This window comes from Zootermopsis nevadensis, unplaced genomic scaffold (genome assembly GCF_977971745.1).
Source record: "Zootermopsis nevadensis isolate Lab colony 2312 unplaced genomic scaffold, Znev_1.0 Znev_ptg000061l, whole genome shotgun sequence".
NCBI classification, from domain to species: Eukaryota; Metazoa; Arthropoda; class Insecta; order Blattodea; family Termopsidae; genus Zootermopsis; species Zootermopsis nevadensis.
In genome coordinates this window covers 20,174,785-20,192,046 of record NW_028259192.1, presented here as the reverse complement: position 1 = coordinate 20,192,046, position 17,262 = coordinate 20,174,785, and the positions used below count along the sequence as shown (strand labels likewise).

Here is a 17,262-nt window from a genome sequence, read left to right as displayed (position 1 = left end):
GAGTGCAGCGAGCAATGCTCAGAGCAAGTAACATGCTGGACAATGTCTTGTTGCCACCTTAAAATCTACAGAACAGAATAAAAAACCAATATACTACGGCCTAAGTACGTGAAGGTAAAAGAGCTTGAATATTTGAGTCAAGACCTCTAAGCGGGGGGGATAGACTTCTAAACCTACAAATATGTCTTGAAGTACACAATCCTTGAGCAGAAGGAAGCGCCCCCTCTCCCCACCTTCAATGAGTTACCAACCAACGGTCTGTTTTGCTTCCCTGAAAACCAACCCTAAGATGTTATGAGATCTGAGGTACTCGTGACCGTGAGGTTTTCGATGTTGGCCTTCTAGGTTGTGACACCGTGTAGACTTGTAGGTGGACACCAACGTCTCAAAAGAACATAATTACACATGCCTCCGAAACGCCCGGTATCTACTTACACGGCCAACCCACAAGACCAACATCGGTACTCCTACACTTTCTAGCATGAGATATCCAACGTTTCTTTGCACCCACGTCATGGTGAAAGTGACACCTTTTTGCTGCTCGTAAGCTACTCATCACTTCATGAGGCATTACGAAGCTTATACAGAAAGGCGTTTCTCTCTTTATATTTGTGGTTTCAGTATGCATCTTCAATTTTGTAAGCCATTACAACTTAATTTTCCAGACATATAAGTTACTGAACATTTTTTATTTTGTGTTAAGCACTCCATTCAGAAATCACTGATAACCTCCTTCAAATTAATCTCTAATTTCATTACCAATTTCATCCCAGACAGCAGCTGTCGTAATCCTCAAAACAAAACACTACAGTTCCCAACGTAAATTAAATTATCTTCTATTTCCCTAACGTGTTTAGAATAAATTGTTCTTAGAGGTGACATATTACTGGATAATCACGAAATGCAGATGGATCTCCTAATTCTATTTGTAATCCTACGTTAAGATTATATTACTATGTGCGAAAAGCAATATGGAGAGAAATTATGGTGTAAAAGAGAGGCAGAGAAACCCCAAGATTGAGTGAAAGCAGTAAACTTGAAATTCCATGCATAAATCAAGACTGGTGGAACTTGCGCGGATCTTTGAAGAAATTCCACGCGCGGATGAAACAGGACAGGTCTGCAGTGTTGCTATCCGTACGCTGCGTTCTTTTCCGCTTATTAGTGTCCGTACAAAGTTGTGAATCCCAACCAACGATGTCCGATGAACAGAGCGATTCTCCAAAGGTTTGTAGAAATGGCTGCTTCACCATACCGCAAGGCGTCGATGTGTAACACATGACGCTCAGGGGTCATTTCTGTCCTCACCGCAGTTCACCGCCATTCTACAGGTAGATTCTTACAAACACAGTATTTGATACTGCTGACAGGGTCGAGATGCAACCGGAAATTGATCTGAATACTAGGTTATAGGAACAAGAATGGTCTGGTAGTTTATCATACAAGTCCGGTGTTCTGGGTTCGATTCCGAGAGCTCGCACTAATCTATCTAAGTAACAGACTTAAATTACGGGATTAATTGATCATTTTTTTAAAATAAGTATTTTGACTTGTTGCATCGGCAATGCTCTTACGAAATTTTATACCTTATGACACATTATTCGTGAGTGTGTGTGTTTGCAATTTTAGACTGTCTCGTCATTCCTGAAGGGTAATTTATTAGCAAAGAGACGCACAAAACATTCGCTAGAACAATAATATCAGTAAATTTAAGATGAAGGGTGGGGGAAGTCCCGAAACGTTGTAAAATTAAAATATGTCTCACACAACGGACAACACCCAACATGATTCCGGTGAAATTAGACATTTCTCCCACAGCTACGGGGACTTCATTACGGAAACTGAACATCCTATTATATTAACACCATTTTTAGTTATTTAGTCCGTGAAAGCGGTGTTAACTGTCATCGCCCTTATGGCGGAGGCAGCAATCATCTTTGAAACGTCGGTAAACGCCTACCAGACTACACGGCACAACACCCCAGAAGACAGACACGAGTATATAACGTACTTAGTATCCCCTATTTACTTAGCCAATGACAGTAACTCGGATACAAAATATATACATCGACCTTGCAGTTTTCGCTGTATTGTTTATCTGAGAGTAAAAATACAGAGCACGGAACGAAAGATTCAGCTGTCCTTAATTTGGCGTGGAGAGAAATAGCGCCTGGCGTATTTACCCTGCAACTCCACCGACCACTGCAGAGAGAAAAGTTGTGTGACTCTAAAAGGGAAATATTTATTCCGCCAGCAACAAACATATCTTCACTTCCCTCACAGCAACTGACCAAGCTGGTTCAAAGTTCCTACAAACAACATGACCTCATGAGGTTTTTTTTTCTCATTTATTCTTCTTCCTCTATTTTTCGTTTCTTCCCTTTTACTCGTGGAGTTCAGACTGAATCGGTTCGTCTTCCAGAGTAGAAAACAAAGAGAAGCCGTCCTAACAATTCCCTGTACGGATGAAGCAGCACTGTGATGCATTACAACCAGTGCTTCACAGAGAGGTGAAAACAGCGCGTAAGTAAACCGTCAAAGTGTTCCTCTAAAACGTATTTGTAATTAGCCTTCGTAGACTCCACTGTCTTCATTTCTTTGGTTGTGGCCGCTGGGTTGCGCATAAGGGGAAGAATGTCCAGAGTAGTGGGGACTGCGCAGAGTACGTCTCAAGGAAAACATGTTGATGATAATGAAATCGGCGAAGCACACAAAATAAAAAGTGTCTCACTCAGCCACTGCCCAACTAATAAGCTTGTTCCTGTTTAATCCACTCCATGTCATCAGACCCGACCGACTAGTGCCACTTTCAACTGACTTGCGCTGCTGTGATGTCCACTCTTGTTTAAATTTCCAATTAACTCACTCAATGAAGCAGTGCACTGCTTCAGAATGTGATAGTCCCTGAGATAGTTGACAAAGTCACCGCCTTTTATGGAACAAGAAGATCCATTCCCGTGCTCACAAACAGCCCCCCTCCCCCCAAATCGGTCACTATCCTTAGTCAGATGAACACTATTCACACCCACACACCTTATTTCTTTAAGCTTCATTTTAGTATTATCCTCCCATCTAAGCTTTGGTCTACCAAATGACGCGCCCGTCTCATTAACTTTGATTTCATTAACAATATTTATTAAAGATTACAAATTATGAAGCTCCAGATGTTTCTTCTCCCTCCACATGTTAAGTCAGAACCCTGTTCTCAGATACTGTGGATCTGTGTTTTGCCCTCAGGTTGAGTGATCCGGTTTCACACGATACAGAACAGGTCAAATCAAAGTTCTCTACGTCAATTTTTACATCTGAGATACGAAACGAAAATACAAAACACACTGATGTCTCTGCAGCAGAAAAGTGTATTAACTCGTAATGTATTTACTAATTGCATCGCCAATTATGTATTAGTGTAAAACCAACTTGTGTGATATCCACGCCCAAACTTCACTCGTGAGACACACATTTTCATCACGGGTTAAAATCAATACGAATATAATCAGGTCATACGCCTTGCAACAAAACAGAGTTTGGCTAAAGTTCAAACTCAGACGCCCTTTTAGTCGGGAATGTTAGATCCACATTTTTTTTGTACCAGAGACGCAAGCAGCAAGTCCCGAAATTCCATGGCGCCCCATGGGCCTTACAACTTCATGTCATATCTATTTACATCCGCAAAGTTGAAACTGGCTTTCAGGCCGTACTTATTCCCGAAAGGGCATGCACCGAGAGGAGCAATTCCTCTGCCCCTTCGCCGTTAAGTCGGTTCGTTCCTTCTGACGATCAGGGTGACGGTACTGGCAGCAATATCTCCACAACTGATCCTCTTATTTGCGCTTGTAGGAGAAACATCTTAATACACAAATCACCATTTTGTTTGGAAATTAATGCATTTACTAGAGCCTTATATCCGTCCGCAGCCCTGCGTTTATCTGTACCCGTTATGGTAACAGGAAGGCGTCTTTCGAGATTTAGGATAGAAGGGACGTACTTAGTAGGAAACCTTTGCCTCCACCTATTTTTTACCTACAGACGGCACCATATCCAGTTTCCGAAATAAAGTGCCTGAAAGAAAAATCAAAACGGATCATATCCAAAGTAAACCACATCCTGCTCTTTGAGAAATGGTAGTTTGGAAATACCACAGGTACAAATTCATTCCCAGATTTTTAGTTCAGAAATCTTTAACAGAATAAGACTTTATATTATTTTATGTTTATCATGATGATTCGATGTAAGCCATTTCACTTCCTTGGCTATTCCAACGGCACGAAAAGTCAACTACAACCAATTAAACCTTGTGTTCTGTTTGATGGTTATACCCCGTTTGCGTTTGTACTGCAAACATTTCTCTCCGTCTAACTCGAGAAGACGCTCAGAACTGCTGTTGTCAGATTCAACATAGAGAAAATGTTTTGGAAATGTTAAATGTTGCGAAAAATGTTATTGAGATAAATTTCCATCTTCGGCATGAATCCTGCTCATGACAGATGTACGATTCACTCGTCATAATAATCCATATTCACAATATACAACACGACCATTTGTCTTCACTCACACGGCAGTTCCTTAACAAATGGCCGAGTTCTCAGAGGCTCCACTACGAACCGACACCTGTTTGCTCTCTTCATTTCAGGAACAGCAAATTTCACCGACCGTAGAATTGCCACATGAATAAGTGAAATACGTATTACAGAACCCTACAGCCTATATTAACAGCAAAACATTTATTATTGTTGATTCTTTATATCAGTATTATGTTACACATTGTCCGTTGCCTGAATTCTAACACAGACGGCGTTATGCAAGATGGCATTACCTCCGTCTTCAAGCGGCTGTCACTATATTCAAAAACACGTTTCTTATTAATTCAGAGATCAGTAGAAACGGTCGGCATCAAAAGATCTTTGAAGACAAAATAATTTTGTAAATAAATAAAACCCTTTACAGCTGGTAGATGGAAATGTACAAGATCTATTTCCTCAAAGCGCCCGTTCTAATTGTTAAGAACGTTCTATCTCGAATTTACATCACTTTTATAAATGCGAAGATATTCAAGCTGTTTCTCCAAACTTCCCCTTGATTAATTTCTAGATACCGTCTCTAGAGGTTCATTATCATACAGCTACCTTCCACAATCCCATCGCAGGAAACTCTACTTCGTTACTGAGGATTCTTTAAGAAAATATACTCCAACATCATTACAAAGGGGGGGAAATGCATCAACATTGCGTGTTGAGTACCATTTAGGATGACGCGTGGGATGAGAACGAAATGTTTTATTTTCGAGGTGCATGGGGGAGTTATTTCATGAAAACTTAGAACAATGCGTTTCGTTTAAAGCACAATAGCTTCAGATATAGTAAAGAATGGCGTAAGGAAGGACAAACCGTATTACAGCACACACCATTCAGCGTCTGTTGTGGATAAGTACAACTTTGCGCGTTGGGAAGATAGCTTTTTATTTACAAGACAATGCTCTTACATCTGAGTTCAATAATTTAACTGCAGACTCGTAAGTAAAAACACTCTAAGAAATTAAAAGATTGCGCAATTCTAAGCTCTCTGGGTCGGAATTTGTCTTAAACTAAATTAAATATGTTTTACATAAGTCATATACAAATCAACAGGATCTTTAAACATTCCGGGAAACGATTTATGTAATATTTTAAATTTTCCGAGATCGGTTCTCAAATATGTGGAATGTTTATATTAAAACGTAAAAAAAACGCAGAATATCTTTCAATAATCTCCTTAACCACAATGATCGATTTAAAAGGCCAACTCCCACCCTCCAAGATGCTGGAGAAATTATGACTCTATTTTACTATACTTGAGTGAATACATTTCTATGCTGTAGTTTCATCTACAAATTATTACTACAGCAGCGAATAAAACAACACAGCAATAATAGTTTTAGCCCTGGGAGTAACATTTTGAATTTTATAGATAAAAAAACATCAATAAGTCGGCTAATACTTCTCCTGCACCACCAAATTTTCAGTATCTGCGTCTCTGTAAACACACTTTTAATTTAGTTTCACTTTCTCGTCTGTAAACTTACTTCGTTGGTGACTCTGCAGGTCCCGATGACCCACGCGTCACCGCTACCTACCTAATCCCGTCCCTTCATTCAGACCATTCTGAATAAGAAACGCATGAGACAAATATTTACCTGAACAAACTTCAACCAAGGTTTCAAACAAACATATTTAATTATTTAAATCCTAATGGTAACTATACATACCACATGCTCTCTAATGTCTCTTCATTTGGTATTTATGTGTTTCGTATGATTCTCAGTGCAAACAGCGATTATTTCCTGAAAGGGCATTAACCAGCTAATATTTATAATGGAGACGTGTGGTGTTTTCTTCGCGGTACGGACTGAATTCATAAATATTATTCAGAGGAGATTCGGCTTCAATGGGATAAATAACCTAACTTTGTTACGTCACATTCAGTGAGAACTCTGCACAGAGCCTGTATATAAATTTGCCACCTGTTTTTGCAGTCTTTAAACGGATGCTGTGCTGTAACACATACTCCCACTTTTTTATCCAGATTTTGATGATGCAAATATCTGATCGTTAACTGATCTGTGCGTTTGAATCTAGTGGCATGGTATTAACTGTATTAATCTAAATATTACATGACACATCAATTCCTGTGGAGAATTGTCTTTATGAGAATTTATGGAGAATTGGAAGGTAAAACTCCACCCATTTCTAACTTTAACGCCAGATGACGGTAAGTCGACAACCCAACATGCCAGTCGCTTTACAACCAGGCACAAGTCTTAATTTCAGCAGAACTAAAACATCAGGAATTCGAGAAAAACAAAAATAAAATACTTCGATTCTTATCGTAAACTACGAGGGTAGCTAAAAAATAACGCTACAAGGTTTCCTTTGGAAGTTTTAGGAAAGAGATTTGGCGTAGGTTGCGGCCATTCGTGTAACGTCCGACTGTGAATTTTATTCGTTTCGTGGGTTCGAAAGCGAGGTTCTGGAAAACTGCCCAAATAATCTGAGTGTGTATCTTATAGCAATGTTTGTGTACAGTGTGGGGATTGGGTCAGTCCATGGCGACAAGGTTTCGCAATACCTTGCGTCAAAAACTCGTATCACCGACAATAGATCATCATTTCGAACCGGTCATGGTGTTACTGGAAAAACACTCAAGCGCCAATTGGCGCCACTTTCGTGTGTAGCTCCAATTACACTCCTGCATCTCAAAACAGGAATCATTAAACGAGCGTTATTAATCGAAGTCTGAAGCATTCTCACGATAGTGCGACAGTGCTTTCCCTAATCTACCCATTGTCTAGGTGTAAAAAAACACGTTTCTGAAGTTGGAGGTCTGACACTAACTCAACCAGGGGCCCAACAGATTAGGGGTTTACATTTCAGTCACCTAAAGACGGAAGTAGAATCAACTTCCGAAACGTTGTAGTAATAGTGTTGAATTATCCGACCTAAATGAATATCGAAATACCTCCACAGACATTTTCGTAAAATTCTCTATTTTGGGGGTATTCAACGCGTTCGACCATATCGTCGGAACTATTTGAACACACCCACTGCAGGATTGCCCTCTCTACTAAAATATTACAATCAAAACCATGAAATTTGTTGTCTTCCCTGTAACCAAGCTTAACTCTAGTAACAAATCACCCTAACGATGGAGGCAGCAAGCTCCTCTGAAACGCCGATAAGCATCTACCAGACTACGAGTTACAGCATATCAGAAAATATCCATCTTCATACTTATCGCATTAAAACCTGAAATCTCTACCTTGATAAATACCCTGTATTATCGATCGTATTATTTCGGGTTTATCCTGAATATTGGCATCCACCGTCAAGTCTACACGGCGCCAAAACCCAGAAGATCGTCGTCATCATCACCCTCACCGCCGTGAACCCAAATCACATCCACCCTGTGGCATGGAATGCAGCCTAAGGCGGCGAGTATGATGACGGCTGTCCTTTGAGTTGTGGCGCCGTACAGTCTGGTAGAAAGTTCCCGAAGTTTCAGAGGGGCTTGCTGCCTCCTTCATCAAGGCCGAGTGGGCAGAACTCACCAGGTACCACATCTGCGGCCACCGCGGGTCGTTGAGGTTCGCTCGGTAAGACCGCTGACGGAGAGGCAGAAGGTCCCTCTTCCGCCGCGACCTGACCGCTTGCTGCTTTGCCCACTTCACCTGCAACCACACAAATTGTTAGCGCGTCTGTCCCACGTACACACACTTCCAAAGCTCAAAGAACCAAAATTACACAAAAGTGAACTGACCGCTCCCGGTATATCAATCAAGTAGGTAGAAACACGCATTGGAGAGATTATACATATTATATATGACAATTCTAAACATTCTTAAACTTAAAAAAATTTGCGCCCTTCACATCACATAAAGTCGCAGTAATTATTTAATTAAAACAAATGCCGGAGATGAGTATTTCTTTTAAGGTTAGAATTATTCATAACTTGGAAGACATTCATTACGTCACACACTTAACTGCGAAACAGCCATTACCCTCAGCACAGCCATTCAATTTCCTCTTTTCTTCAGAGTGGAATTAACCAGTACTGTAGTTTCTTATATGCATTAAAATAAAGAGCTTCATACAACTTTTCTCCTTTCTCTTCTCTGCTTTTCATTTTCACCCGTGTATTCTACAAGCTTTTCCAAATCAACTTCGCCTTTCCTCCTCCTGTTTATCTTTCATCAGTGGCGCGTACTGCATTAGTACCTCAAAGGCATACAGAAACTATACAAAGCATATCTTAAAATTACAAGCAGTAAACAAATAATTCAACCATTTTTAAAAATTCTCTACCCACTGAAGCCTAAGTTCGTCTAGATAATATTTAAAACTCTGGTCGCACCGCAAAGAAAACACCACACTTCACCATTACAAAGATGTTGATTAACGCAGCTTAATGAAATAAACTCTGTTTACAATGACAATCAAACAAAGCCCATAAACACAAAATGAAGAGTTACTGATTGTTAAATAAGGCGGCACGTATAGTTACCACTGGGCTTTAAAGGGTTAACATCGTCCTTTCAAATTCCAGATGAATTTCTTAATAAATTTTGCAAAAGCTATACGAGTTATTTCGAAAATAAGACTTCAGAACACGCGCAGAATTTTACACAAATAACAAACAGTCATTCCGTCGATATAATAATGATGCCTTATTTTGCTTTACCAACGTAAATGTTACGCAGCTGTACTTGACAGAAGCAATTTGAATTTTATTATACCCGTTAGCATACCAAGCTAATCGATTCATCCCTGAAACTGAAAATAATTTATTCACAAAAGATATTAATATTCATTTAATACCTCGAGTAAAGCAGATTAAAATTTCAACTTACGGTAAATTTCACCAATCTCTTTATGACTTTTTTTTAACTAAGCTGCAGACTATAAACCACCGTTAATGCTCTTCAGACTCCGTTGCAAATATGGACACACATCCCTTCTAATTAGTTCAGACGTAAGGATTAGCAATATCAAACCAACTATGGTAATTGTCTCAACACGCTTCGTTACTGGACACAAGTTCCCTAAGCTTTGGAATGGCAGGCTAAGCACATAAAGGGCTTTAAATAAATTCATATATTGAGGTATTTCTGCTTACTGAACAAAATTGTGAAGTACATTATTAATAATTTTGTGTGCAAGTGCCATGCGTACCAAAATAACATGGTAATAAACATATTATTCTTTATGAAAGTCGAAAAGAATCTGCAAAAATAGTATCTTAAATCAAGCCACGACAGACCATGGTCACTTCCTTCCACATATCTTCCAGCTCATCGGGCATAATGATCATCCCGTTCAACCCTACGTAATATCCTCGGTTTAAAAGGGTGGCATAAATTAGATATCAAGTGGCTTCTATGGTTTTACTTTTAATTTATTTCGCTTCTAGCGCCGTGGCCGGAAGGCAACTTCTCCAGTACTTGTGTGAGACGGGCAGCATAAACAACGACCTGCAGGCGTTCTAAAGCCGAAAGTTCTTCGCGACCTGCGACAATACTTGAAACTATTGTGGATAAAGACAGATCGGCTTGACTTTATTTTAATGTCGAGTCTACACGAAAGAAAGGGTGCTATTATAAGTTCTTCCTTGAGTGTATCTTTTCGCATTTTTAGCAAAATTCGAACAAATATGCGAACAGTTCCTGTACGAAGGCGATCTAGGACTCTGATGCAGCGCCATCGCTTCAGACTTCTATTTAGAAGGTACGCAATTCGAATCTCGGCCGGAGTAGGAAGAAACGCACAGGCTTAAAATAGGCCACGACCGTTCTGCTATCTGCAGATTATGGTAAATCGTTGATTCTTATGTTATTTAATGGCAATGTTTAAGCTTCGTACGTTACGTAACATGAAGGAACGATATGAAAAGATGATAATGAATGATGAGTATCTGATTAAATGCAATGATTAAAGTAGCTACTGGTAGCTACTGGTATACGCGTAAAAGACTCGACAAAGCAACGAATAGCCTGAAATCAGGACGGCAACCCGTTACTGATACACCATCTTTCTCGGCCGTTAAATAACACACGTTCAAATAAAACTAATTTCAGATAACAGTGTTTTAAGACCCCTAAAGTGTTTGAGTTAAGACTTTACGTAGAGGTGGTCCACGCCTCTTAAGTTCCTAATTGGTCGGACTAAGTTGCTTGGGATCATGTTTTATTCAAGTTGCTCTACGTCACTCACCCAAAGTGAAAAGTGGACGAGTAATGGAAAAGTCGCGTCTGTTTGTTTGTCCGTTCTCGTGTTCTATCCTACTTAAATAAAGTCAGAACGTGTGTAGATGAAATTAGGTGCTGTGGTTGAATATGAAAAGTTCCGAGAAACGTTTGTGATTCTTGTTACACCCATAAACCCTTACATTACGTGAAACTGAAATAGGTCCTTCCAGAGTTTCTGAAATACAGCTCACCACATAGCTACAAACTGACATATGTCGAAGTGCAAATCTCATTTAAAAGTCCGACATTAATATCAAACATTTTCGATAGGTCTGCAGCACGCTTTTAGCGAAATAATTGAAGGTGAAATCATTTGTGACTCAGTGCAGTGTGATGTCTGTTGCAATTAGCTTTGTAACAATAGGTATCATACGCAACGATAGATTTGATTGTCTAATAAATGAACATCAAGGCAAACGAAGTATGAAGGTATCACAAAGAACGTGTTTGTAAAATATGTGTAATCGATTTGAATACACCTTTCTACTCTTTGTTACAGTATCTTAATGTTGATAATTAAATTTAATTTCGTAATTTACATGGCAATGATAGAATTTGACACGAAGTTTTAAACCGACCTCTTAATCAATAAAACCTTCTCGGGCAATCAGCCGCGTTAACTGGTTACCGTGGTAAACCGACGTTTCGGGAACACATTCTGTCCCCATCTTCAGGGTTCTGATGTGACAGGATCCTCGGAAGTCGCCTGGCGTGTTCCCGAAACGTCGTTTCACTACGGTAACCCGTTAAAGCGGTTGATTGCCCGAGAAGATTTTATTAATTGTACTCGCCGCGAAAGTCTCAAATCCTATACAACATCTTAATGTTAGGCAGAGTACTGAGAAACGGCCTCACAAATTCTGCTTAACGTTCGTGTTATTTAAGTCAGACGAAAACTGCTTGCAACTGCAAGAATGCAAAAGCTTGTTTTTCTCGATCACGCCACGTTACTACGCCTCGACGCCATTATTCTCACGCAACTACAAAGCCACAATGTCAGTCTTTAAATCGAAGTAAGTTGAAGAAAATGCACCATCATCGCAGCACAAAAGATGCTCTACGGGGGGGCCGTGCAGTTTGGACTTTACTTAACGAAGCTGTCCATAGCTCAGGCTGCAGACTGTTGAACCGAAAGACAACGACTAAGTAATGAATGTAAAAGGATATGAGAGGAAGCGGTCGTGGCCTAATTTAAGGTACTGGCCAGGCATCTTACTTGAGTAACTGAGGAAAACCACTAAAACTCTCACTGGGGGGCAGCCGGGCACCGGGCCGACGTATTAACCCGGGACTTCCCAAACACAAAGTAGGAGTGCCAACCAATCGGCCGAGACGTATTGCCAACATAGCACTAAGTTAAAACTTTATTTCAAAATGCTTCTTCGAGTTATAATGTCGATTAGTATAATTGTGAATGTTGAGCTGGGAAGGAATTGTTCGAGGATTGATTAAAAGGAACTGCATTTCTAACACAATATGAACAATTATAATTAGCAGATAATTAATTCGAATCGTAAGGTTATATAAAGTATGTCCTGTTTACGAAACTGTGTTTCGTACGCTTCCAACGGGATACGAACTTCTGGGCAGATTACAGCGTTTCGGAGGAACATACTGCTTCTATTTTCGGGTACTTCAGCCCTGAAGACGGAGGAAGTCCAAAACGCTGGTATCCACCTCCAAGCCCACAGTTGTTATTCTCTGATACACCTTCCAGCACTTTACGGCCAGTGTAACATCAGTAATTGAAAAAGAATTAATAAATTGTTCATGAACAAATCGATACAGAGAAGCTTCAGATCGTTCGATTACACCGAAAGCCGTTGTGATGCTGTCGATTGGGAGGGGTCAAATAAGCTTGTTCAGAAGAATGCCGACAGCGGGGTTGGAACAGCGGTCCCTTTAACCCGCTCAGCTGTGAGTAACGATGAAAAACACGAAGATGAATGATCTTGCATTTCTTTCGGCAGAGACCCTCGATAGCAGCATCATTTGCATGTTATTTGTTGCAAGATAATAAGGTTCATGACAAGAGATGCTTGGAATCGATGAACAAAGCAACATCCCAAAGTGCTAAAATCAAGGATGAATGTAATTAAAGCCTGTTTTCAAGACGTCGGTAAACAACGTACAGGCTACGAACAAGTTAGGAAATGTTCGTGCAGCATAACAGTTCATGAACTAGGCAGAATCTGACCTCTGTACATGGTGCAATTGACTTCAACATTTGTCTGCAGGAACTGACTTTTGGGCGGGTTATAACTGCAAGACGGAGGATTCCCCCAGGTAGTTGCACGGCCGAGGATCTACGGCTGGAGATTTCCTAAAACTCTTTCCTCTCGGAGAATAAGCCCCAATGGATAAAAGGCTAGGCGACCTAATTCGTTAATAGAAATTCAATTTTACCAACTCCTTTTTGGTCTTCCGGGTGTCCGTTTTCGAAAAGATTTCCCTACCAAAATTCTGTATGTTGCGTAATTTGTAGTACCCACTTGGCCGTCTAGTCTCCTCGATTTCAACAAAATAATGGATTACTTTACACCAAATGACAAAGGCGATAATGTACAACCTTAGATATCATTATGGCCGCCATGTTGGCAGGTCTCCAACGCCAAGAAGTTAGTAGTGTCTACAATAATATAAAGCGTAGATACCAAAGATCTGAAATTCGGATGGCGGTGAAAATGCCAGCTGCGATCTTGTGGGTTGTGACGCGACGTGGACTTCAAAGTGGCTATTAAAGATTCGGAGGAATGTACCGCCTCTATCCTCAGTACTTACACTCTGAAGATAAAGGCGATTACTGTCCTCCGAAACGTTGGTAACCACCTACAAGACTACACGGTGCCAAAATCTAGAAGAATGAAAATGATATCCGAATAATATTTATTTATGGTTTATTCCTTACACTTCCGTGTATAAGAAACAAATTTCTTTCTTTGTCAAACGCCTTTACGTGCTCCATTTCCTTCTAACCGCAAAACTTGCGAGGAGAAATCAATAAGATCTCCTACAGCTTGAATTAATAAAAATATGACGTAGAGAGAGTGCGATGAGAGTGGAAGAACAAGCCAAGACAACCGAATCAAGAGAAAAATCGAAGATTCACAGCGGATATTATCTTCCCTTCAAGAGCGCGAGACCATAAAAAAAGACAAAAATTCAAGAAACCCGTCTGCAGACTCCCTAAGCCTTGCCAACGGAGCTCGGGTTCGCCTATCAAACATCAGACCTTTTTATCATCACAGTTATTAGAACGTCGCCACGAACCCATTCATATAGCTTCTACTGCTCCAGCTTCACACTTCGGCTGCCTTTGTTCTTCAGATGGGAATTATTTTCGAAGTTGGAAGAGCCGCAGTGCTTTCTGGAAAATTTTGGCGTTCTTACAGTTTACGAACCCAGCTATCCCATTTAATTTACATAATTTACTAACTTCGCTACCGTTTTAAGTTGACTAATACCCACGACATGTATGTATTAATTAGGACTACTTCTTTAAATTATAACCATCCATGTACTATGTATTATTATATTACTTAATTTCCTCAATTAGATCCACGTGTTTCGGGGATTCTTACACCGTATAGCCAATTACACAAGCCAATAGCATCGTCCTATATTATGATACAAAGTAATTTAACCTAAGTAAGCTCACTCTATGCGCATTTGTCCTTCTATAACGTTGAATTTTGATGAAAGTTTAAAAATATTGTCTAGCCATTCCGACCAGAACAAACAGAGAATACGTTCTATTCAAGTACCAGGTAAAATGTTATATATCACCTTAAGTTAAAAAGAATGAAATTTACAAAGTATACTTATTACGGAGTAGAGAGGAAAAACTGTGTTACAGACATACTCATGGTAATAAATGAAACTGAGGACTCATGCCTGATGATGACGCGTCCACAAAATCAGTGAAGCAAACTGTGCTCGTTACTTTGACTGCCTCCCTGGACCCATATATTGCGGGTATGAATGTGATACTCGGCGCTACCTGCATCGCGTAACAGCCACGCACAGTGAGAATATATATTTTATTTCATTTCATTAAAAGTACACCCTACGGAAAAATATTTCAAATAAAAGTTGTAGGCGTTTATGGGATTTCTTTCCGCCGTACATAAAGTTTCAGAAATATGAACCGTTTTGGAGGAATTACACATCTCCAAATTTCCGCTGTATGTAAACTTAAACTTAACCGGCACGCACGGCAATTAAATTCGCATTTCAGATTCCCATGCCACGTTTCATCTAGTTTTACAGCTGAGAACGCCTTCCTCACTATGCGTTCACTTTATGTACAATGCGAAAATACATTTTAGACATAAATGTTAGGTCATAAGCTGTGACGGAGATAGGGCAATTTACTTTCATGTATTTCTCCAATTGTCATTATTCGTAGTGAGTTTCATTAAATAAAACGTACTAAATCACTACGGGTTTTCCAAACAGCACTGATTTGTCTAAAGCCGAATAAGTGTTCGCTTATCGAAGGGGGAGGATTTCAAAAAAATCCCCTCGGGGCAGCGAGGATTACTTAAAGAGTGATAGCGTACCACACCACTGGCGGCCACTTCCGTTACTATAATGTCCACCCAAAACCTCTCCCGACTGATAGTCATGGTCAATACAGCCTGTCCCAAAAAGATGTACGCACACTTTCAATTAATGAGATAAAGACATTTAATTAAACTAAACCATTAAATACGTCAGCAATGGCACTTAGTGAATTGGCGAAACTAGTGTTCAAAATGACCACCGTTAGCTTCGAGGCACAGTTAACAACAATGAACAACTGACTGACAAGCGGCAACAACACTTTCTGCTGTGTATACATCTTTTTAGACACCAGTATATTAATTTCCTCACAAATGTACAAATGGTATACACGGGTCTCTCTGTTCCAAATGCAATTATCTCGTGAAGATGACTGCCTTCTGATGTGTTGCACCGTGTAGTCTGGTAGGCGCTTACCGACGTTTTAGAGGATCCTACTGCCTCCACCATCAGGGCGATGAGTAACTCGCGCGCGAGAAATTGTAATGGACTAAATGCCTGGCGAGATGAGTTTTTGTCTCAATGATGAATTCAGACACGTGCTGACCATTGCTAATTGTGCAACAACAAAAATCGACCTCAATCTCTTAGCCTTAAAATCGTAAGTATCTTGCAGCGAGTTAAGTAGCTAACTGAAGTAGTAATTCAACATAATTAATATGGCTGTCTTCCGGATTGTAGCGCCGTGTTGTCTGGCAGAAGTTAAAACGTTTCGAAGGTCCTTACGACCTCCATCATCAGGGTGGATCTCTAAAACGTCGGTAAACTTCTTCCAGACCACACGGCGCTACAACGCATAAGACATCCATCTTCGGACTCACCACAGTAAAAACCTCAAATCCTGCAATTGAGTAGATTACTCTGATTCGATCAATGATACGACAAATAACGTCCACCTACTTTAAAAGTGTCAAAGCGTGATACATTTCACACTTTACTAAACCGTGGGGGCATATAAATGGCAGCGAAGCCTTCAACGGTTTAACGGTGACAGTCGCTTTAGTTTCAGGCTGCAGAGTGACAGAAAAACAGGGGCCACTGGCCACAGTGCGCGTACAGTTAAAATTAATTGCAGTTCTGCTCACGCGAGCCACCACAAGATCAGAGTTACATCCTTTCCGCTGGCCTTTCTGTATTGTTTTCAACTCAAAATTACTTCAGACACGGAGATAAAAATGTAACAGCTCATATATTTGCTCAGTGCCTCTCCTTTGTCTGTAAACCAATTCGTCACAGTCAGCGACTGTACCTTTAATAACTTACGTGAGGTTTATCTTGTTTCTACATCCAGGTCCATGAATTCTCAATAATACCGCACTGTTAAATATTCGTAGCTGTCAAGCCCACAACTGTTTCTCAACTACAGTCCTCGCTGTGACTGGCTACAGAGTTTTAAAAAAGGAAAAAGCATTCTCTTCAGCCAATAAGACAGCCCTCTGCGCTTGCGGACCTATCACATTTGCTGTTACAAAAATGTTGTACAGTTTCACTGTATAGGGTTCAATCCCAAATTACTGCTAATGCTACCTTTATTATTTAATTTTTTTAAGGCGTGAACCATCGCCTCACACGACAGACTAAGGTTGTTTGAGAACACGGCGCTGAGAATATTTCGGCCTTAAAGGAGGGTGAATATTATTAGGATGATCAAATCAAGCAGGGTAACGTAACGCGGATGGGGGAGATGTGAAACGTCAGAAAATTTTGGATGAAGAGCCTAAAGGGAAGAGACCACTGTGAAGACCTTTCCGCATATGGGGTGGAATAAAAAACTGTTAAAGCTTGTAGATTGGATTCATATAGCTCAGTATAATGACGGATGGTAGAATCTTCTCAAAATGGCAATAAACCTTCGGGTAATGTAATGTAGGGGAATATCCCGACTGGCTAAACATATCCTACTTTGAATAAAAAAATTTCTT

At 40.2% G+C, this 17,262-nt stretch overlaps 1 protein-coding gene across 6 annotated transcripts in view; it reads right to left on the bottom strand.

Moving 5' to 3' along the window:
- Window positions 1-17,262, bottom strand: part of LOC110835312 (furin-like protease 1) — a 329,508-nt gene that overhangs the window by 35,369 nt on the left and 276,877 nt on the right. For all 6 annotated transcript variants that reach the window (XM_087340543.1, XM_087340544.1, XM_087340545.1 and 3 more), the window contains one exon: window positions 8,084-8,203. In XM_087340543.1, coding sequence (XP_087196669.1) covers window positions 8,084-8,203 — 120 coding nt within the window. The remainder of the gene's footprint in view (window positions 1-8,083; window positions 8,204-17,262) is intronic.